The following is a 22,575-nucleotide window of genomic DNA, read 5'->3' as shown; positions in this document are numbered from 1 at the left end:
GCACTGGTCTGCTTCAAATGCAGCAAACATCGACCCAATGTTTTTCCTTATGCTGTCTTCTTACCGGCATTCTCACTTTCCATCTAACCCAAAGAAAATCAAGCAGCTGTAGCAGCTGTCAAACCTTTTCTGCTATCCACAGAAAAAAAAGAAAAAAAAATCACCTCCTTTCATCATCCTCTTCTCTCTCTGTATGTGTCGAAAGGGTTAGAACATTTGTTCAAGCAGCTATTTTGACAAGTAATGTTTTGTTTTTCAATATTTATCGCCATGAACATTTTACTGAAATATAACCCAGTGCTCTTGCAACGCGAAGCGCCGCTAAATATTGATGTATTTCAGCCAAAGACACAAAGAAGATCTGACTTATTTCAGTCATACTGTCTCCCTTTGCAGATGTGCATCTGATATTCAAGCAGGCTAAAAAAAAATTAACACATATGAATATTGATAACACAGACCAGAAGAAGAGAGAGCTGGGGAAACAAAGGCGATCTGGACAAATGCATCAGTGCACCAGTTGTCCTGATGTTACATCTGATGGCATTCCTGGGTTATATTTCTATTATTGCTGACATCTGTGTATCTCTCACAGGACAGTTAAGTCAAAATAGAAGCCCAACGGAAAACACTGGAAGGAGGTTTGTTAAATTTTGGGGTTTTTAGACTAAACAGCATAGTTAAAAACCAAGAGTCGGTTTTTGCAGGAGGTTTCTTCCTGTTAAAAGGGAGTTTTTCCTTCCCACTGTCGCCAAAGTGCTGCTCATAGGGGGTCATATGATTGTTGGGGTCCTCTCTGTATCTTTATCTTGCAATATAAAGTGGCATGAGGTGACTGTTGTTGTAATTTGGAGCTATATAAATAAATCTGAATTGAACTGAATTTAGTATAACTAATGCAGCCCTGAAAAAAAAAAAAATTTCAGTCCCTGAGTCAAAACTTTGCATCATTTCTTCCAGCAACTTTGAGCCCCCATACTTTCTTAGGCAAGACCAGTTTTACAGTACTGTGCAAAGGTCTCAGGTCCTGTGTCAGGTCTTTGCTGGGTTTTTTCACCCTATTTCTTAAGGAGTTTCAGATACTGTATATCTGCTAGTAGATAGTTTTTAGGCCTTGTCCTCCACTTATCCAGTTTGCTCATTTTTTTTTAGGAACATATTGCACACTGTGTCGTTATATGCCCAGGTTTGGGCTAGTGGGAATCACTGTGTTGGTGGAAAAAAATGCCATTTGTGTCGTCTTTGGCATTTCATGTAGATTAAACTGAAGAAATTGGAACAAAATGATGTGTTTTTGCAACAGGCTGCGTATTTATGCTCGAATGAGTCATAGTTCAGTTTGGAAGCAAAATATAAATAAGTGAAGGATGGCTCAAGACTTCTGCACACGACTGTATAGAAATTCTCGGATGACTCTGCCATTGTGGGCTGTATCAGGGATGGACAGGAGGAGGAGTACAGGAGTGTGGTGGACAGCTTTGTCGAGTGGTGTGAGCTAAATCACCTACAACTTAACATCACAAAGACAAAAGGACTGATTATGGTCTTTAGGAAGCAGGCTCCTCCTCCTAACCCTGTCACCATAAGAGGGGCTGATGTGGAGATCGTTGAGGACTACCAGTACCTGGGGGCACACTTGGACTGTAAACTGGACTGGACCAAGAACACCAATGCTGTCTTCAAAAAAGGGCAGAGTCGGCTTTTCCTACTGAGGCGACTCAGGTCCTTCAATGTTGGTAGGAAAATGCTGACCATGTTCTATCACTCGGTGTTGGAGAGCGTCGTGTTCTTTGCAGCAGTGTGCTGGGGAAGTGGGGTGAAGACAGCTGATGCCAACAGGCTGAACAAACTGATTAAAAAGGCTGGTTCTGTCCTGGGTTTCAGACTTGAGAACCTGGGGGTGTCTGAAAGGAGAATGCTAAAAAAGCTTCTTTCTATCATGGACGACCCCTCCCACCCCATGCACGCCCCCATGGTGGACCATCGGAGCAAACGCAGCAAAAGACTCATTGCCCCGAAATGCAGAACTGACCGCCACAGTAAATCCTTTGTGCCGGTGGCAATAAGAGTGTATAACTCTTCCTCACTCTGTAGGTGATTCTCCTGAGACTATTACCAATGTTATTCTGTTCCCTTTCAGACCGTGCAATATTACCCAACAGTACCTTATTGAATATTTGTTTCATCCCTCCATCATACGCTGCTACTCCCTTTATTCTATTGCACAATACTGTCACTTTGTAGAATCGCCAGCACTGACAGTTAAGTTATTTATTCTCCAGTATATAGTTATATATATTACTTCGTTAGAGTTATTTGATACTATGTCTTGCACTATCCTACTGTATATTACTGTATACTACTATTCTTATTGTATATATTGTATATCTTATTCATCTGTTCCTCTGTCTCTCCTGCTGCTTTGAGCATGTACATGATACATGTATCCCTCGGGATAAATAAAGTTATTTCTATTCTTATAGCATGTGAAACTTTAAATCTACATTTTTCAACCAAGCTGATCTTCTAACCTACTTTTCCTTCTGTGTCAAAATCATTTTCAGGTGCTGGGGGGAGTGAGCATTGAGTGATCCCAACAGGAGAGATTCATTAATCAAATTGATTAGATACTCACACTACTAACTAGATTGCCAGGATACCGTTGACACAAATTAAATTAACCATCGAGCACAAAATGTAAACGTATCTGTTATATTGAAACACACACTGTGCAGGTAGTCAGCAAACGCTCTATTTAAGTAAAAATGCACGTAGCATTTATTTTTTTACATGTGTCTATTATGTCCGTATAGTGAAGACTGTATAGACCATTAGCTGCAGGAGCGTCTAAGCCACTCTCGAACAATTCCTGTCTTGTTAGCGGCTCTGCTATTTTAAGGTGGCTGTGGCTTTCTTTGTTAACACTGAAGTTATTGCCTTCTTTGGTCGCTCTCCCTGCTGCTGGCTTCCATAACGTACGAGCTACGCCGGAATGACAGGTTTGTATTCATTATGGATTTACAAAAAAATACATAACGAAAAAGAAAAAAGAAGAAGGATGGGGGGGACATGCGACAAGCCAACCAAAGAATGGAAGCTGAGAGTGAACGGCTGTAAAGGTAGCTCAGCAGAGAAGCAGCGAACGTAGGCAGAGGAAGCAGCAAAAAGCCTCTTTATGTCCCCGTCTCTCACACTGATGCAAGCACACACAAGCTGCAAGACGTCTGTGTGGATGCTGCATGTGGATACACACACACGCACACGGACACACCTGGTTTGGACTAAAAACTCTGTGTTAAAGATAGCCAGAAAGGATTAAGGGGACATTTTTTTTGTTTTTTCTGGAGGTGAAGGGAGATGTCTTTAAAGCAGTTTAACTCTCACACACACTTCATTTCTAGTTATTTTCAAAGTTTAGCTTTTTAAATGTGACAGAACTGCATAATAATATATAGACTAATATTCACAGCTTTTTGGATTTTACTAAAAAGGCTAACGCATTCATCAAGAAAATGAGATTAATGAAGCCGCTGCTGTCAGCACTGGAGCTTGTTGATGTTCTTGCCTGCTATATTTAGCTTCACAATTATTTGCTCATGATAACTACCTCCTGCTGTAGCTATGATTTTCCCGCAGCTGCATAAATGTCCAAAAACATCGCAGATAAACAGCTGGACTATCACCAAAAAGTCAGTTTTTTTCAAATGTATTATTTATCAAGCCAGACCGATGCACAAAATTAAGCCATTTCCCTTACTTTTATGTTGGAAATATGCACACTGTGGCTTTTTGCTGGTGACAATTTGGCTCAGAGGCAAGGGCAAAGTTTAAGAAAATATAAAAATAAACCCCCCCAAAATAAAGAAAAAAATCGGGAGATAATTGAGTGTAGAAGGGGGGCTTTCAGGAGGGGAAGTGTGTGTGAGTGGTAAAGAAAAGAAAGGACAGTTCAGTGGGGGGTGTCAGGGCTGAAGGTTGTGGTGGTTTGTGAAAAAGGAGAGGGGAGGGGGGTGCTGGGGGTAGGGGGTCGGATGGCAGGTTACCTTCTCCACCTGAGTTAGATCCTCTCTGTTTCTCAGTGACTCGGGCTCCATCCCCTCATGGTCTAAAAACTGCACATTCATATTCAATAGCCAGGCTGCTGTGCGGTCCAACGCACTGGGGTTCACTGGGGAGGGGGCCTAGTAAAACCAACACAAAACACACACACACACACACACACATACACACACATACATGAGAGCAAGTGACGAGCAGGAGGGGAGAGGGGGAGGAGGGAGTTTGCAATATCACCACAGAAACAACAGAAAAAAACAAAACAAAAAAAACCAAAAGAAGCTTGAAATGCATCGACTCATCTGGACTGAAAGCAGCAGGTGGAATGGATGCACGTTTCGGTGTTCAGGCTCACGCAAACCTGTAGCACACGCTCTCTGAAGCAGGTTTTTAAACATGTGGGAGTGAGAGCAGCTATAGTGTCACACTGGCAGCGAGGGAAAGTAAACACTGTAAGATTCAATACCTGCGCCGAAATCTACCGGGAGGCAAAGGCTAGCAGTCATGTAACATTACTATCTGCTGAGATTTTTTGTTTGTTTTTGCTTTTTTTTTAAAAATTAGTCAGGCACTCATTTGCATTTAAGCAGTTTGAGAGATAACATATCTGAATTTAAACACGTCAAACTGCACAAACGTGCCCGTTTATACATGTGATGTGAGTGAAACTTTACTAAGCTGTTGGCTTTCGTGTTCTCATTAATGATTCTTCACTATATGTGTCCCACAGTAGCAGTAGCAGCAAAACACCTAATGTTTTTATAAACTGTGCAGTCCATTTTCAGATATTTAGCATGGCTAAGGAAAGAAAAACATAAGGATTCATCTTTTGGTGCCATGTGTGTAATAGTCAGATAATTGAGGAACACAGATCAGGCATAACGTTGTGACCACTGACGGGTGATGTGAATAACACTGATTATGTCTTCATCATTTTGTTGATGTGTTAGCAGCAGAAAAAAATGGGCAAGCATGGGGACTGGGTGTTCCCAGTTTGCGGTGGTCAGTATCTATCAAAAGAGCTCCAGTGAAGGAACAGTGGTGAACCAGTGTCAGGGTCATGGGCGGCCAAGGCTCACTGATGCGAGCATCAGAACTGGACCACGGAGCAATAAAAGAACATGACCTGGTCTGATGAGTCAACATTTTCTTTTACATCTCCAGGTGAGTGTGCATCGCTTACCTGGGGAGACACCTGGCACCAGGATGCACTATGGGAAGAAGGCTAGCTGGAAGAGGCAGTGTGGGACACCTTGGGTCCTGCCATCCATGTGGATGTTACCACCTACCTAAGCACTGTTGCAGACCATGTGCACTCTTTCAGATGAATAATGCGCCCTCTACAAAGCAAAAATGGCTCAGGAACAAGTTTGAGGCGTTGACTTGGCCTCCAAAACCTCGCCCCAGAACTGGACAAAGAAGTCTGATCCACGGAGTTCCCACCTCACAATGTACGGGACTCAAAAGATCTGTTGCTAACATCTTGGTGCCAGATCCCACAGCACACCTTTAGGAGTCTAGAGGAGTGCAAACTTTGAAGGGTCAGGGCTGTTTTGGGAGCAAAAAGTGGACATAATGCAGGTGGCCATAATGTTATGCCTGATCAGTGTATTTATAGCTGGACCACAGCCGCAAAGTGACTGATAAATATTAGCATTCCTAGAGCTACACTCCCAGCCTGGAACTTAATGCATCAATCCATCAATCTACACACACTGGTATTAAAGTCGTCTTGCTTAATGATAACTGTGAGTGAGTCCTCTACAAATTCAATTTGTTAGTTTTTGTTTTGCTGCTCTCATTAATTCAGTCAGTCTTGGGGCGATACTGTAGACTTTTAGCACACTGGGGAGAGCAAAGCATTACAGCTATTATGCAGATGTTCTCCCCTGCAGCCAGTTTGCCTGGGGCAAAAATTGATTAGTGTTTCTGATTACACCCCAAAGTCCTGACTTTCCAATAATGACTTTGCAATTTACTGTAACTGTTTGTATCCACGAGCTCTGTTTCCCGTTGTCTGGAGAGCGCACGTTTGAGCACGTACTGCTCGTTAATAAGATACTAATTGTGCCTCCACCACCCTCGTTCTCAACCCATTAAACTTAACCAGTAAAACAGTGGTGAGGTGATGAGCTGCCTGTATGCAAATTACTATTATTACATGCACAGTGACTATAGTTCATTAGGGCCCAATGTGCAGCGTCTGCGAGCACCCACGCAGCCCGTTTTGACGTGCATGACATAAATGGGTGTTCTGTAACAGCAAATTTGTATATTACTGTAATTTAAAGTGATTAAATACAGTGAGGCAGCTATAGCTGGCTGTGCTGAAGATTGCCCACATGACCGAGTAGTTGTGCATTTTACGTTTGCAGCTCGCGCTGCATGCAGCGGTACCTGTTTGTGCTGAGCCCTCTGCTTGGTCTCAGGACTGTCGCCTTTGGAGGAGGAGGACTGCTGCCGTAACCGAGCCCCGCTGCCGGGCCAGTCGGGCGATGACGTCATCATGCTGCCGGAGGAGGGCCGGGGGTAGGGTCCGCTGTTGAGCGGATTCGGTGGGGTGCGGCCACGAGTAATGTTCTGAGGTGGCGGTTGGTCTATTCGCCTCTGTGGGCCGGCGCTGTTCTGCCTGGGGACGCCGGGCTGGTGCGGTGTTTCCGTGAGGGACAGCTGCCGGCGGTTGAACTCCCCAGAGCGCCTGGTGTACTCGTCCCCGCTGCTCCCCCCGCCCCCTCCGCCGTGGTTCAAGAAGGAGTGCTTGCCTCCTGCTGGCCCGTCCTCATTGTTGCTATGGGAACTCACCGAGCTGTGGCACTCTGAACCCGAGTCGTTCAGTCCCCTCGGGGACACGGGCAAGCAGGCCGCCATCTGGTAGACAGGGTTCTGGAAGGACAGCGGGGCTAGCAGCTGGGCGGGTCGGCCAGGAGTGCTTTCCGTGCCTGGGGTGGTGGGGGTCTGGCCTGGCCGCCTTATGGTGGGACCTCCGGGGATGTTGCCTTGTGAGGTTATGGCTGACCAGCCTGCCCCGGAAGCTGGGCCTTCACCCAGAGCATCTGAGGAGCCGGGAACTGTGCCACCATCCAGAATGCGGGGGTCCTGGAGGTCTACCATGGACAAGCTCTTGCTGCCATTGGCCATGCCCAGGTCTGGCTCATTCGTCTCAGAGTAGCTTGAACTGCGTGCAGGGGAAGGCTGGATAGCTGAGTTCCTTGTCACAAAGAACAGATCCTTATTTTCTGGTGTGGGTGATGGTAATCTAGTGAAGTCGACCAATCTGAAACAGAGGCACATCAGAAGCCATAACGATAACCATCCATCTTCGTGAACATGAGGTCAAAAAGAGCAAAAATAAAATGTGTCTTAAAGTATCCACAAAAGTGGATCCAAGTGTTTAAATGAGCTAAAACCACCTGATCACAACAGACAAATGTAATGTAATCTAATCAAAGACAATCCAATAAATCAATCTTTTAGGAAAACACGATTACTTTCAGCCGTCCCCTCACAGTTCTTCTGATAGCAGATGGAGGCTTCACTGCCAGAAGACCATTACCTTGACAGATGTGACTTATCTTCCAATAATCTCTATCATTCACATCACGCTCCTCTCCTCCTGCTCTCGGTGTCCTTCTGCCAGTGTTCCATTATCTTTCCCTCCCTTAACTTCTTTCTCCTCTTCATTCTGCTCATTCGCTCTCCTTTTCTAAACCTTGACACATTCATCCTATTTTTTGGTGGATGAGAAGCAATTAAGACAGAATGGCAGCGAGCTCGTTTGAATTTCAGTCTCTCAGTTCGCTCGTGAGGTTACACCACACACACACACGAGCAAATAGTTATTGTGATAAAGTAACAAGAGCAGGGCTCTAACATCAGGTCATACAGGAACATCGCTTAATTAGTTCTATTGATCCAGATGCCTGATAAGCGTAATGATACCGTCTCTCTGACACTCTTCATGCTCCTCATTTTCGCCTGAGACGCTGGATTTTTTTTATTTTTTTCATTTGTCTGAGCCGTTTTCTGGTGATGGTCCCTCTGCTTTTATGTTAATCTTTTCAAGTGTCACCTTGCCATTGTTCTGGCAGCAAGTGAGAGGACAAGGGGATAAGCGAGACAAGGTGCCGTCTGAGTGAGTATTCATCCACTGGAAAGTAAACAGGATTTCATCGGGCTGATGTAAACAAGCAGAGGTGACACTTTTCTCTGTGTCGCTGCCTCACCTGGCAAACATTAGCACTCGGCAAAACTGCCAAGCGCGAGAAGACACTGACACTGAACTCTCATCACCACCTCAAGATTACGTGGCTCCGGAAATCAGTCAAGTTTGGAATTTTGTCCTATCCGTAGACATTTGTGTAAGATTTTGTCACAACTGGCCAACACTTAGAGAGTTATGGCCCAAAAAACAACTAGTTTTTTTGTAGGTTTGACAACTTCAATTCAACAGAGAGCCTCTTTGCAATATTGTATCGAGAAAGGCTCACAAATATCAATATTTTATTAAATAAATGAAAATACTCTTCAAATACTATGAAAAAGATGGCTCATCTCATGTACCAGGGTCCTGTGATAACGTTAGCCGAGCAAACTTGCAATAAATCGGCTCCAACTAAAACTAGTGCACACACTCACATTGACAAAACTACATCCTGATTCAGAGCAAGCTGATATCTTACTCACACACGTAAAAACACACATGTCAACCTTCTGGCTGGTGAATATATCTCATTGTTATATTCTGTGACCACATGACAGTTGCACAGGTCACCTGATAGGAGGCTTTCTGCAGACAGTCCCACTCTGACGTGAACCGACTGCAAAAAACTGCTGTTTCATTTATAAATGCACGCAGATTGCCAACATGTTGCCATCAGTCTGAATGAGTCTTTGTCAATAAGCACAACATGAGGGGACTCGACTCAAGTGGCTGCTAGCTGCTTGTATTGTGGTTATATTCCTGTGGAACAGAAAAGTTGCTGAGTGCAAATGTGAATTTCTATTAAATGCAACTTGCCTCTGTAGAAGGCAACAGATATAAGATTTACAAAAATGTATTACAGTTAATTGTTGCATTACGAGAAATTGCAGACTGATATCAGACTGATATCAGTCTGCAAGTGACAGAGATTAGTTTCCTTGCAGCACATCTACTACCTGCAAGTAGCCCATCTCTCAAATCAATTCCAGACCCGACCTGTAATCAAATATGCCCAGAGCTGGCTGCTAGTGTTGGAGCTGGAGAAGATGTACATTATTAAAAACTGTAAACAAACTCAGACATGTCTGCGCTATATGTTTTTGAGTGGCACGGTCACTTAAGGGTATTCAGCTCTCTAAAAATTGAACAAATGTTCCAAAACGCTTCAAGTCTATATCATTAGTAGAAGTCTGAGTCACTGGCAGATCCCTTTTTTTTTTTAAAATTGTTCAGTGATAAAAGGACTCTTTCAGGACCACTTCGTTTTTTTTCTGCGGCATAGATGTTGAGTGATTTTTCTATTTATAGCAATTTAAACATGTACTAGCTGACTCTTTGGATACCACAACGGTGTGGTGAAATATACCTCAGCTGCACAAACATGGTATTTTTTCAGCACTTTTTTTCGCATTTCTCTTTTTAGAAATTTGAGTGTATTTATATTTTAAAATGTCTTACCCGGAAAGGTCGTTGTCTATGACCATCTTCTGCAGGCCGGTGGAAATGCTGCAGACTGCCTCAGCGGGAGGCGAGCCCATTTGCTCGGAGGACTGGCCGGGTGTCATCTGGACACTGGACGGGTTAGACAGAGCTGTGTTCACCTCTCGCAGGATCCTGGGCAGAGGACCCAGCTTAGAGGCTGCACTCTGCAAATAATAATAAGAAGACAAAATTAAATGTAATCCATGTTAAATATTGCTCCGGACCACTTCAGTGGCAGCGTTAATTCAATTTTATTTAAGTGCAGTTTGGTTGAGTTTCTAATTTGCATATTTCTGAGACATTATTTCCCCCACGCCACATCGAATAATTAAACTGCAGTCTGATGGACAGGGGGTGGGGTTCAACCAGACTTTGATTTCTGAATTATTGAAAGACAAGATTTAGCTGAATGATCTACAGTAAGAAAAAGAAACATCTGCTACCACCAGCTTCCCATCTGCTACCACGGCTAATGGAAATGTCCTTATAAACCCAGAACATGCCTCGCCCCGGCCTCCGCGTGTTCTCCCCCGGCACACTGTTTATGTAATGCCATCATAAATTACTGATGATGTAGGATAAACATACTGATCTACACTAGAGATGAAATCCTGAGCAGCAGGATCTCACCTTTAATCAATCAATAAAAAATAATAATAAAAAAAAATCAATAAACCAATAAATACGGCTTTGTTGTGGGTTTTTACTTCCACCCTTGTGTTTTAGCGCAAGCTAAACTCATCTGCTTTATATCTGCTTCCCTCTCTCTGTGCTCGCATATGCTGGTCTTTCAATACAGCCAAATTTCCAATAAATCTGCTTTTATGTACGCATTTTTCCATGTCAGTCAACAGAAGGACTATGAAATATTGACTCTAATGTGGCCCATTAACTGCGCGTTAACCTGTCGCCACGAGCCATTTTTCAGGCCGCCTGCTCAGCTGTGGTAAAGTCCTGATTTTAAGTTTGAATCAATGGCCGTGCTGTGATTTATGTTTACATCGGAGAGTCATCACTCAGGAAGAAATTTCAAAGTGACAGAATGTTTCATTCATGTCTGATCAGCTGCCATCCCCAATTCAACTCAATATGCTGCGCTTCTCCCTGTCACTCACGGATCTCTTTCTGAAAGGGGCAGCGGCACATCAGCTGCGTTTGAAATGGCAGGAAAATCCAGTTTCGACTGGGGTAAAATCAGAGGTACGTAAGAACAGGAGTGGAATAGACAGAGCAAAACAAGGTCAATAACGAATCGCAAAGAGGTATAAAATAGAGGTGAGTGGATCGATCCAATTATTGATAGTAACAATACCGACACTGGTATTGGTATTCGATCAATACTAGTGCGAGAGGAGCGATACTTTGTTTCTATGTCACCCACTGAGTAGTGTTTTAGAAATGTAGAAAATAATGAAACACCAAACATGCAAAATGAAAAATGTCTGACCATTTTTGTGTTGACGGTCACATCTATTTAATTTAATGATGATTTACCTCACAAGTCATGACACACTGCTCTCCCCTACATAAGCTGCCTTTATAAGGTAAAAGTATCAGCAATACTGGCCCTGTATTTACTTTGGTAGCAGATCAATACCAAAGTATCACACAGAGTATATTATCTATTTGGGGTTTACCAAGTACTCTCAGAGATGCATTCAGATTTATTTAATTGGCTGTCGTCTTCTTCTACTGCTACTACTTCTTGCTGCTTCCTTTAGGGGTCACCACGGCAGATCACCTCACCCTATCCTCTTCTGTTACACCGACCATCTGCATGTCCTCCTTCACTTCTTCCGTTTGTGTCCTTCCCGTTTTCCTCCTCCCTGGCAGCTCCATGTTTAACGTCCTTTGTCCAGTTTCTAATCATGTCCATCCTGGCCACTACTAATGAAAGGCTTAACACCTCCAGCTCCACCGCCTGTGTTTTTGTCAACGCCATTGGATCCAAACCGTAAATCACAGCAGGTCTCACTACTGTCTTGTAAACCTTCCCTTTCACGGCTATGCTTCTGTCACAAATCACCCCTGACACCCATCTTTGCTCACGCCACCCTGCCTGCACTCTCTTCTTTGTCTCTCTTTCGCAGACGGCTGACCACACACAGATCTTGATGGACAGCTAATGACCAACATATTTTTAAGTACCTGGTCCATCTGGGAGACCACCTCTGAAAGAAGGGAGTGCAATGTAGAGAGCTCCCTGCCGAGGTCAATGTAGCCCTCAAAGCCCGCTGTGTTGGAGATTGTCTCTGGGTTTGAGATTTCTAGCAGAAAGCGCTGCATGTTGGTCCACTCGTGCTCCAGGAACTGGTTCATGAAGGACATGTATTCTTCCTTGTTACCAAATCTGTTAGGAACAGGGGCAGGACAGAGAAACGGGGACAAAACAACGTAGCAGAGTTTTAAGTCCACAATTCTACTCTAACAATAGAAGGTGTTTTAAAAAAACACAACAAAAGCAGAAACTTACTTGGTGAAGTTTGCCAGGTTTTGTGTGACTTTAGCAATGAGCGTGAGTGTGCGTGCCGTGCGATCGTCGGGATACTCTTGCATCAAATTGAAAAGCGAGGGGGACATAATGGCCGGACAGAGAAACCGCAGGAACAAGGAAGCGCTGATCAAACGCTCGCTGATGTCCGGTCGACCTCGGTTGCTGCATTCCTGCCGCCACGATGCAAAAACCTCTTTGAGTTCTCGTGGAAAGACACTGTTGGTGTTTAGAGAGAGGAGAGAAGTTACTCTCTGAGATCCAAATATAGACTTTCAGACAAGGTAGATGGCTGCCTCTCCCTGAGCCTGGTCCTCCTGGAGGTTTCTTCCTGTTAAAGGAGAGTTCTTCCTTCCTGCTGTCACCAAGTGCTGCTCAAAGCTAATCGTCTGATTGTCAGACGTTTAAAGTAGGGTCTTTACTTTAAACTGGTGTTATATAAAGAGGACTTCATTTCCGGCACTTGTGTATTACATATTACTGTCTATGCTGCTGGATGTAGCAAGGTTGTAGGCTGAGTGAACATTAATCATGAGGGTCCTTCATCATGTGATGCGTCTCCTTTTTGAATTTTAGTAAGGAGCTCTCAGCAGGTTCCTTAAATCATTGTTGAGCTATTGCTATAATCACACTTAGAACAACAGTTGTTTGTATTTACATATCTGGCAGCTGCTGCTACATTGTATAAAACTTAATTAAAAGCCCCCTCAGTAGCAGTGTTTATAATACAAAACCATGAAGCCTGGATAAAAGTTACGATGCGTGCACACTGGAGACACTTAAACACACTTTTAAACAATAAAAGCTCCAGCATTCACCAGTATGAGTTGATGATTTTGCAGAAGGCTAGCTCACAGCACATCCTCAGGTTGCTCTGGTGTTCTGGCAGGTCACCTGACGAACACTTGGATGGATCGACCTCACAGTTCTCATCCGACTCGTACAGAGCTTTGATGAACTCGCCTACAAATTCAAAAACAAAAAGAGTTAAGGAACATATTTACTTATGTTTCCTTGTTGATATGTGATATAATCAGTCCAGTTGAGCTCTCAAAGACAACAAGAGCCGTCAGACTCGCACAACCCAAACAAGGTCGTGCAGACGTATTGCGTAAAGGGAAAAAAAAAAGGCAACAACACATAAAAGTAGCGAATTTGAAGTTTGCCCGTGGTCTGAGATTTTTATTCCTCTCTAATCAGTGTGACTGAAAATGGAACAGCAGCGTCTTGAGTCTCTGGTGGTCTAAAAAGGAAAGCTTGGCCGTCCTTGTGCGGCCCTGGGTCCAGTGACATCAAACGCTTAGCCAGACGTCAAACAATAAAAGCAACGCAGTGATGCATCATTTTCCAGACCTCAAATTCTGTCTGAAGTCAGCCAAGTGAAAGGCACGCAAGGAAACAAGCAGCAATTTGAAGACAGCCAGAAAGAGACACTCATGTGGACAAGAGTAACACAAACACTAGCAGAATACCATAAATAAATAAATTAATTAAAATATAAAGTTTTAAAAATAGGTGCCAGAAAGGCTGGGAGCCATTTACAGATTAGCTGCTGCTGTTTTGTCTCTTCTCAGAAGAACATTTTTAGAATATTTTCTCCTCGACCGTCTCTGATTTGAATATAAATTTTAATGTCCAAAGCTTGAATTGACATAATGATCGCTGTGAAAAATATCTTTCAAGGCCATTTCTTTTTTGAAAAACACAGTGACATACATCGAAGGCAAAGTTTGAACATTAACATCTCAAAAACGATTAAAGATGAAACCCTGACATTTTCACTGGACTCTCTTGAAATATTCAGTCAATAAATTTAAAAAAAAAATGCAATTTTCATTCATCTTTGATGGTAAAATCTGACCAAGAAAAAATTAATTATAATTTATTTTGATTTCAAAATATGCCCACATTTAACTAAATTATTATCTGATAATTACATTTAGTTCTATTTTGTTCTATTTGGACATTCTATTTTTTTTTCCTGGTACAACTTGTCATATTTCTTTAAAATGTTTGAGCTATTCATCTTGAAACGTTGCCTCTGATTTCAATGTGTGGAAAAAAAATACTGCAAGTGTCTCGAGGGGCAAAAAGCTAAAATTTCACAGCAATCATTACATAAGTCCAAACTTTGGACCATAAAATATTAACGAAAATTGGAGACGGTCAAACAGAAGGCCCATGTTGGGATGGAATGACCCAGTAATCAATAGCCTGTATTGCAATTTCACCCTTTGACAGAAAAACATCGTCTTTCTCTCTTATCGTCCACTCTGAGGGAAAAAAAGAGACTTACAGTCAGCATGAGTTTCACTGTTATGGCAGAGAAACCGAAAGGCATGATTCCCAATAAGGATATTAGAAAGTGTGGTTTGGCGGACGTATACTTAAATGTTAGATAGAGGAGGAAAACACACCTGTAGTGCATCATCGCCCCTCTCACTGGTCCACCTGCTTGATACTGTGCTAATTATGTTATGTCCTCAGACTGTTGCTCGTCTCTTACTTGTCTTTTCCTTATACTAACTCTATTTTCCCGTACCTTATCACCTGCCTGGCCACCTCTGCTTCCTCCCCTCTTCCCACCTGAGGCTCCGTTCTCCACGTGCCACTTTTATAAAGCCACACAAACAGCCATCAGGCCACTGCAGGGCAGCTTACAAGCTCACCTGGTGATATTTGCCCTTTACTAATATTTACTATAAAACTGCTCTTAATCCTTCCCAACCTGTGTCGTGTACGCTCCGCTTCGACGTTAGAAAAAAGGTCGGGGGATAAACAGACATCAGAGGAAGTGTCTACGTGCAGGAGAAGAAAGCTCCCTTTCCAATCACTAACCGAGGGCATCGTGCAGGTACTTCTGTCCCACCAGTTTGAGGTATTCCTCTATGGCCTTTGTAGCCAGCGTGTTTTCTCTGAAGATGAGGTGCTCGTTCTCCCCGCAGCGGTCCACCTCTGACATCATTAAATCTGTGAGGAAGTCCTACAGAAAAACAAAACAAAACCGGACGAGCACAAGGTTAATAACTGCTATTCTCAAAACGCACGCACATAATGAATGAGTTGATGAAGATGTCTGTCCAATTATACAAAGAGCTGAATCGTGCGAGAAGGTGAGAGCTTGGAAGTAAAAAAAACACTAAACAGAAAAAACAAATGACAGTGCATAATGGAAATTCAGTGTAATGGCCATGAAAACAAAATGTGTCCTCAGGGGAGAGTTGGTGGTGGCGAGAAAAATAAAAAGGCCTGGACTTGAATACAGTTTCATCTGATTCATTTTCACCCACTTCCTAAAGAAGCTGCAAAACAAAGCAAAACAGGATATTGAGTTTCTCTCTCCCTCCACCAAGTCCAGCCTTAAAGTTATATTTGTTCTTTGGGCAGAGCACTAAATGCCATCACAGCTTTTGAGAGGCTCTAACTCACTGTTAGAATTATGATCCGTTGAAAAAAAACTAATTCAAATTAAAATGATTAGTGCTTACATGGTTACTTTCTGTTTTTAAATGCTTTCTGCTATAAGTCTCATTCACACAGTGCTTAACTTGTACATCTAACATTCACAGACACACACTGGACAGGAGGAGCCGTGGATCCATCGACCTCCTGATTGGTAGACGACCTGCTTTACCACCTGAGCCACAGCCACCCAAGGAGATGAGATCGTTCCAGCTCCTAACAAACCCCGGAGTTGTTTGCTTAAGGTGAAAATGTGATCCTACCTCAATCCAACTCAATTACCAAGTGTGCTTTGCATTCCAGGATGTGGCAGAGTACCACAGATATGCACTGTGGACAAAATGTCACAACTAGCTTCTACAATGAATTAAAATTGCACAGATTTATTCCAAATGCTTGAAGTAAATTCTCTGTGTCCAGACTAGTCCAGAACACAGCAGCTTCTTCCTGTATTTCCTTTTGTTGCTCCTCCCCCAGACGTGTTTGGTCGATAAGCGGACCAAACGCTCTTGAGTTTTTTGTACTGAAGCTATCAGACTTCACTCTGTGTGAAATGAAACCAAACACCATTGTAAAACTAACTATGGGTGTGTAAATGGCCTCTCAAGAAATGGGGAAAAAAACAGTTCCAAAAAGATTGATTTTTGACATTTCAGAGACAGAAATGGACGGGAAAGCAGCAGAGGGGGAACGACACACACACAATGGACTCAAACCGAGGCCCCTGCTGTGGCTTTCAGCATCCGGGTCACAAGCTCAAACAGGTGAGCCATAGCAACGCCTTTTAAGTTATACTAGCAAACTTCATAACAGACAGATCTTTTGTGCTCTAACACACTGAGGGAAGATGCCACATCCTGTTTACCAGCTAGTCAGGACAGTGACTTCTTTTAAGTGAAGCTGGTGTGATTAACTGTTTACAAAAACACTGTTGACCCAGCTTTAATGACTAATAGTTGGCTCATAACCTCACACGTTCAAGAAATCATATGAAAGACGTCGCCGTGATAAGTAATTTACCATTTCACCTTTTTCTCAGTGTGAAACGAGAAATGGGAACACGAATGTTGTTGTACTAAAATGAAGGCAATCAAAATAATTTCTTGTATCGACACGTACTTGGAATGCAACTGTGTATGTGCAAAAAATATTTTGCACAGCTCTAATAAGAGGCGGCGTTTCCTTTACTTTCATTCATATGCGCAGAGTGATCTCTGCACCTCGCCTTCATGCAAAAGGAAGAGCAGCAAAAACAAAAGATGGCTGGACTAGTTGTCAACAGAAGCTGTGACTTTAAAATATCACATCAACGTTTTTTTAAAAGAAGCTTTTCTTCTTCTTTTAAAGATGCAATATATGGAACGGATGCTCTTTTTTTTAATCAATCTAAAAGAAAAAGCCCTTTCAATTCAAATCGATCAGGTACTCTGTAGAGCTGCAGAAACAGGTGGAGACGGGCATTAAGGCATTAAAGAAAGGGAGAGATGGAAATAGAGCCATCTGGGGATGAATCATCACTTGTTTGGATCCCTTCAACAAATTTCTGGGTGCACTCTCATGTAAGTCCCCCAGCAGCTTGTTAAGCTAGGGAACCAGCGTAGCAGCGAGGGAGACGAGACGCAAGTGACAGATGCGTGGAGGGAGAGGAAGAGGAGACAGTGTTTAAAGAACGGAGGGGGAGGTGGTGCTGCGTGGGGGGACACACTATCAGACGGTTTCTATAGCTGCTGGAGCATCCCGTTCTCTGGCTAATCAAAGATACACCACAGGGAGCCAATCATCCACTGATGTGCAAAGTAGGTGCGATGGCTATTTGTGTATGAATGTCATTTTTAGATGGGTGAATATAAAAATAATTTGCCAGCTGTAAAAGTAGCTGCTATGTCTTGTTTTCTAAGAAGATGAAATCAAATGAAATTTTTTGACACTGATTGAAAAAAACCAAACTTTAATGTTATTTATATAAAGATCATCTGGTGTGAACGGCTTTACAAGTAAAAAAACAAAAACAAAACACCTTCGATGACTAAGGGACAGAAAAAAAGAAACACTAGAAATGATCTCATAATGGGATCACACCAGGCATGACAGTCGCCACCACATTGGTTTTTAGTCCCATGACTACTTGATAGTCATTACTACAGTACATTATCACCAGCTGTAACCGCATGGCTGGTATTGTTTTCAGCTTGTAGGTTTGTCTGTGTGTGTGTCATCTTGGGAACATGTGCCTCTGGTGACAGTAACAGAAGCTGCCACAATGGCAGGTGTTTATACGTCTGTCTGTCTCTGGGCAGATTTTGTAAGGAAGGGCAAAACAGAATCACTTAATTTTACAAGTCGAGATTTAGAGGGGTGTGGTCCGATCCTTGACTAAATGGTGCATGAAGAGGGCGCCTATTAAACAGTCTTTTGAATTTTTAATGCAAGTCCCAATATTGGACATCTCTATTGGGTGTTTTAACAGTGAATATGCTCTATGAGAACTCCTTGGTGCTGGGGCTAGTGTGATCCCACTGATGGTGCTTTTCTATTTACAATGCTACTTAGCTCTCCTGGGTTAGGCCACACCCATCTTCAAAGTCTTGATTAATGCTCCAATCCCACTGGGGAAACCAGTGATTGGACACTGTGGGATGAGCAAAATTTACTGCAAACAAGTAGAAGTGAAATTGGGGTCTCATTGCCTCTGAAAGGGCTCGAGCATTCACACTCAGTTGAGAAATTGGTGCATTAAGATGGTGATAAAACCAAATCTGTCTGCTATCAGGTTGTAGTTGACTGGAGTCAACATGAATAGAAATTAACCACTTACTTTCAGCATCCAGCCACACCTCATAAATTTGGAACTGAAATGTAGAAATTTATCTAGAAACAGTGACGTAGTTCCACTGATTTCACCTGGAATTAAGTCTCCTGCAGCAATCTGTCTGTGTTTATAAATTAGACTGCGATTATTTACAAAGCTGCACCAATCTGTCTGAGAGGGACTGCAGTCATTCCATGTCAGACTGTGATTGTTTGCAGACAGGTTGCCTCCCACTGGGAGACCTTCACAGTTGCTTTGTGATCATAAATGATCACCCAGAAGTGTTTCACGCACAGCCTCTGGGAATACTTGTAATCGGTCCAATGCAATTGAGTCTGACTGAGCCATTAGATCTCAGCTACAGTGAACTATCTATCCCTATACAGCGACTGTTAGCTCATTGATGAGAAAGTGAAAGCAATACCAGCTACTCTAATGTGACTCGTAACAATGCACTCCAGTGGGTAAAATAGAGTCCAGATCTTTAGTGCCAGCGAGAATACGTGACTGCACTTAAAAAAGGTTGTTGGCTCTTTCTCCCCTGTGAAACCTCACAGAACTCAAAGTTTTGGGAAGTCCTTGAAAGTTTTCAGACGTACAAAGCTCAGACCTATCCGAGTGGAGTTTACTTCTTCTCATGATTAAAAAGACGCATTAAATCTATTTGTAAAACCACCATAGCAACTTCCAAAGAGGATTGGGGCTCTATGGGGACTGTAAATCACCCTTATTTGGATGACGTTCTTTGATAGAGGCCTCTCACCTATGCCAATTACAAGTTAAGTGTATCTGTTGTTTATTACAAAGCTATTTTGTCAAGAATGTACCGGATTGTGCAACTTCTTTTTTTCTTTTTTTAAATCTGTTACTAAATAAGGCAAAACAGCACACGCCACATATATCACTAAAGAAAGCTGATGGCTGTTGTGAATGGACACCCAGCACGTAATTAGACCTGAGGTCTCTCCCTTAACTCAGCTGCTTCATTTTCTCTGCTTTTTGTGCCTAGTGTGGCTACTGAAGTGAGGCCAATCCCAGTGTTATTAGAGAGGACGGTCAAATGAAGGGGAGGAGGAGGAGAGAGATGGGGGAAAAGCAAACAGAGAGACATCAAGACGGGCAAAATGAACAGTCATTTCTGCTGGTAGTTTGAAAATTAGATGCAATCCCCTCTAATACAAAGAAGACAGAGCCCACGACTTCCAGTTTGAGGTGAGCAAGTCTATAATTTGTTAACATGGGCATGAGGTACACATTGCATACATTATTTTGACCAAGCTCCTTGGTGTGGTTTATAATCTTTTATGTGGTGACTGGTAACCTGGTTCATTTGACTGTGCTATTAAAAATATCAGTGCTCTGCCCACTTCTTTGGTTATTTTTAATTTCAAAGTTGTCTAGTTTCAGCATGGTAGTGTTGTCACTGTCCTTATTTTAGAGTCACAGGCTTTTTGCTGGAAACACAAAACAGGAAGGTGGCAATTTGTCTCTTCCTTTATATGCTAATACGAGCAAGATCACAACGCCAATGAAAGAAATATCTGAAGCTGGTGGCACGGTGGTGTAATGGTTAGCACTGTGGCCTCACAGCAAGAAGGTTCTGGGTTTGAACCTTGCTGTATGGAGTTTGCATGTTCTCCCTGAGCCTCAGAGGGCTTTTGTGTGTGGATGAGGGACTGATCAAGTGCACTGTGTGAATGTGGCCACTAAGTGCATTGAGTGATCATTATAAGTGCCAATTCAGGCCTTGTGTAGCTTAATGTTAACACTTTCAAACACCAGAGGGTGAATATAGAGGCACATTGGGCCAGATGCTTTATTTATTCTCTTTTTTTCACTTTGGTATGTAGACCTTCTGAAGTTCAAACCGAGTACCAGAACATAGAAGAAAGATCATTTCAGTGACTTTGAAGGCAGCATAGTTGTTGGTGGCAGATGGGCTGGTCCAAGTATTGCAGAAAATGCAGATTTACAGGGATTATGCTTAATCCTACTATCCACAATCATCTCTAGGATTTACAGAGTATGGTCTGAAAAAGTTCTCTGGGAGAAAAGCATTGCTGATGGTGGAGGTCAGAGGAGAATGGCCAGATTGCTTTGCGCGGAACAAGTTATACAATTACAACCAAGGTTTGCAGAAGAGCATCTCTGAATGCACAACACTCACAAGTAAGTGGGCTACAGCAGCAGAAGACCATACCAAGTGCCACTACAAGAATGAAAAAAGAAAGAAAAAACCAAAACATGAACTCATCTGATGAGTCTCAGTTTCTGCTGTGACGTTTGGATGGTAGGATCGAAATTGGTGTAAGCAACGTGAAAACAAGCAAGCATTGTTTCCAGCCATGTCTATCCCTTTGATCACAGTGTACTTCTTCTGATGGTTGCTTCAAGCAAGAAACGTACCATGTCACAAAGCTCAGATCATCTCAAGCTTGTTTCCTGAACATTATATTGAGTTCACTGACCTTCACAGCCACCAGATCTCAATCCAATAAGGCACCTTTGGGATGGGGTAGAAGAGTAGATTTCCATAATGACTGTGTAGCTGACCAATCTGCAGAGTGTAATCATGCCATTGCATCCATAAGGAGCAAAATCTCTGAGGAATATCAGCCTTTTTGAATCTACATTATGAAAAATTAAGGGAGCTCTGAAGGCTAAAGGGGTCCAACCGGTACTAGCAAGGTGTATCTAATAAAGTGGCCATCGGGTGTACGTAGTCACATATTTGTATTTTATTATTAACCAAAAACAAATCAACTCAACCGAAGAAACTAATAAAAGACAGTCGAAGAACGGGGGTATGAAAACTAGTGCAGAAGAGGATGATGGGAAATGAAATAATTTTGCATTTTCTGAAAAATGGACAACAAAAACTAACCACTGGGTGGCACAAGAGGATAAACAAGGGTATTGCAAAAGTCACCAAGATTTATCCTCTGTGGACTATGAAGGTCAGTGTGAAAAGGTTTTCAGTGGCTTGACTTTTTAAGTCTTGTCAAGTGGTATTTCTACAATACCTGCATATTGTAAAAACAAACGACTGCGCGGACTTTAAATTCAAACTCAGAACAGCGCTGAGTTATTATACGCAGACCATAATTTAGTGTAATACATAACCACTAGCATCTAAATGGTCTGAGCAATCGTGTCCTAAAAAGTGTCTGGAGTGCCTTCCTATTCCCTCCAGCCTTTTCTCTGACGCCCTCAATCCTGCTGCCTATGCCCCCGCCCCTTCCCTCCGCTTCAGTGCTAATAAGGAGAACTAGAACGCTCTCTATATCACTGCCACATCTCATCAAGCAGGCCATGCTTCAAAAAAACCCAACACACAGAGCGCCGAGAAAGGAGGGTGATATTACTATAGGGTCAGAGGGAGGCTAGGCAGTGCAGCAAGGCTCATTAGATCTAATAAATAGTAGGGAACAAACTCCTGTTGAGAAAGTTGAAGTTCTCTATGTATTGGTTTACTTTGCCATTAAAGCGGTGTCACATCTATATTCAGTGATGTTCCTCTGCAAGTGTCTGCATGTGCTTTGGAGCTGAAATCCAAACACACGGCCTTTGAGGGCCGAGGAGACGTGATAATCTGCACGATAACAATCAGGGCTCTCACTGCAAGAGCCTCTGACAATGACAAAGACAACAAGAAGCACTGATATTTTAAATGGCACACTTTCCAACTGCTGTGCTTCGCAAGGCTAACACTGAGACTTGAAAAGAGGGAGAGCGGAGAAGCACACAAAAAAGGGGTCATGTTTATGTTTTGCACTGGCTCAGAGATTTTTTTTTTGTGTTTCTATGGCAATATGAAGAAGACATCCAACAGTGAGAGCAATAAAATACCTTAAAAGGAAGTAATGGGGCAGGAGAAGAGAAAAAGAGAAAAAAAAGATGTTCGGTAACGACATGCTCTTCTGAACTCTTTCCCTTTAAAACTGTCTATATGTGTCTCTCATACTGACAGATCAATTTATCTTACATTCAGTGGCTAGAATAAATGCACACTGCGCTGTGTTGGGTGTAGAAAATGTACGTGACAGAATTCAAACTACTGAAATTAATTCATAG

General features: G+C 42.7%; 1 protein-coding gene across 10 annotated transcripts in view; it reads right to left on the bottom strand.

Moving 5' to 3' along the window:
* Positions 1–22,575, bottom strand: part of dab2ipb (DAB2 interacting protein b) — a 176,719-nt gene that overhangs the window by 7,874 nt on the left and 146,270 nt on the right. For 9 of the 10 annotated variants that reach the window (XM_006796814.3, XM_006796815.3, XM_035910289.2 and 6 more), the window contains 7 exons: positions 15,069–15,213; positions 13,049–13,193; positions 12,213–12,449; positions 11,888–12,089; positions 9,716–9,903; positions 6,454–7,330; positions 4,044–4,181 (listed from right to left, as the gene is read on the bottom strand). In XM_006796814.3, the coding sequence (XP_006796877.2) occupies positions 4,044–4,181; positions 6,454–7,330; positions 9,716–9,903; positions 11,888–12,089; positions 12,213–12,449; positions 13,049–13,193; positions 15,069–15,213 (1,932 nt within the window). The remainder of the gene's footprint in view (positions 1–4,043; positions 4,182–6,453; positions 7,331–9,715; positions 9,904–11,887; positions 12,090–12,212; positions 12,450–13,048; positions 13,194–15,068; positions 15,214–22,575) is intronic. The other variant, XM_006796816.3, reaches the window with a different exon arrangement.

Source organism: Neolamprologus brichardi, chromosome 7 (genome assembly GCF_056152115.1).
Source record: "Neolamprologus brichardi isolate AB-2024 chromosome 7, ASM5615211v1, whole genome shotgun sequence".
Classification (NCBI taxonomy): Eukaryota; Metazoa; Chordata; class Actinopteri; order Cichliformes; family Cichlidae; genus Neolamprologus; species Neolamprologus brichardi.
The sequence above is the reverse complement of the archived record's forward strand: the minus strand, read 5'-3'. Positions and strand labels throughout refer to the sequence as shown.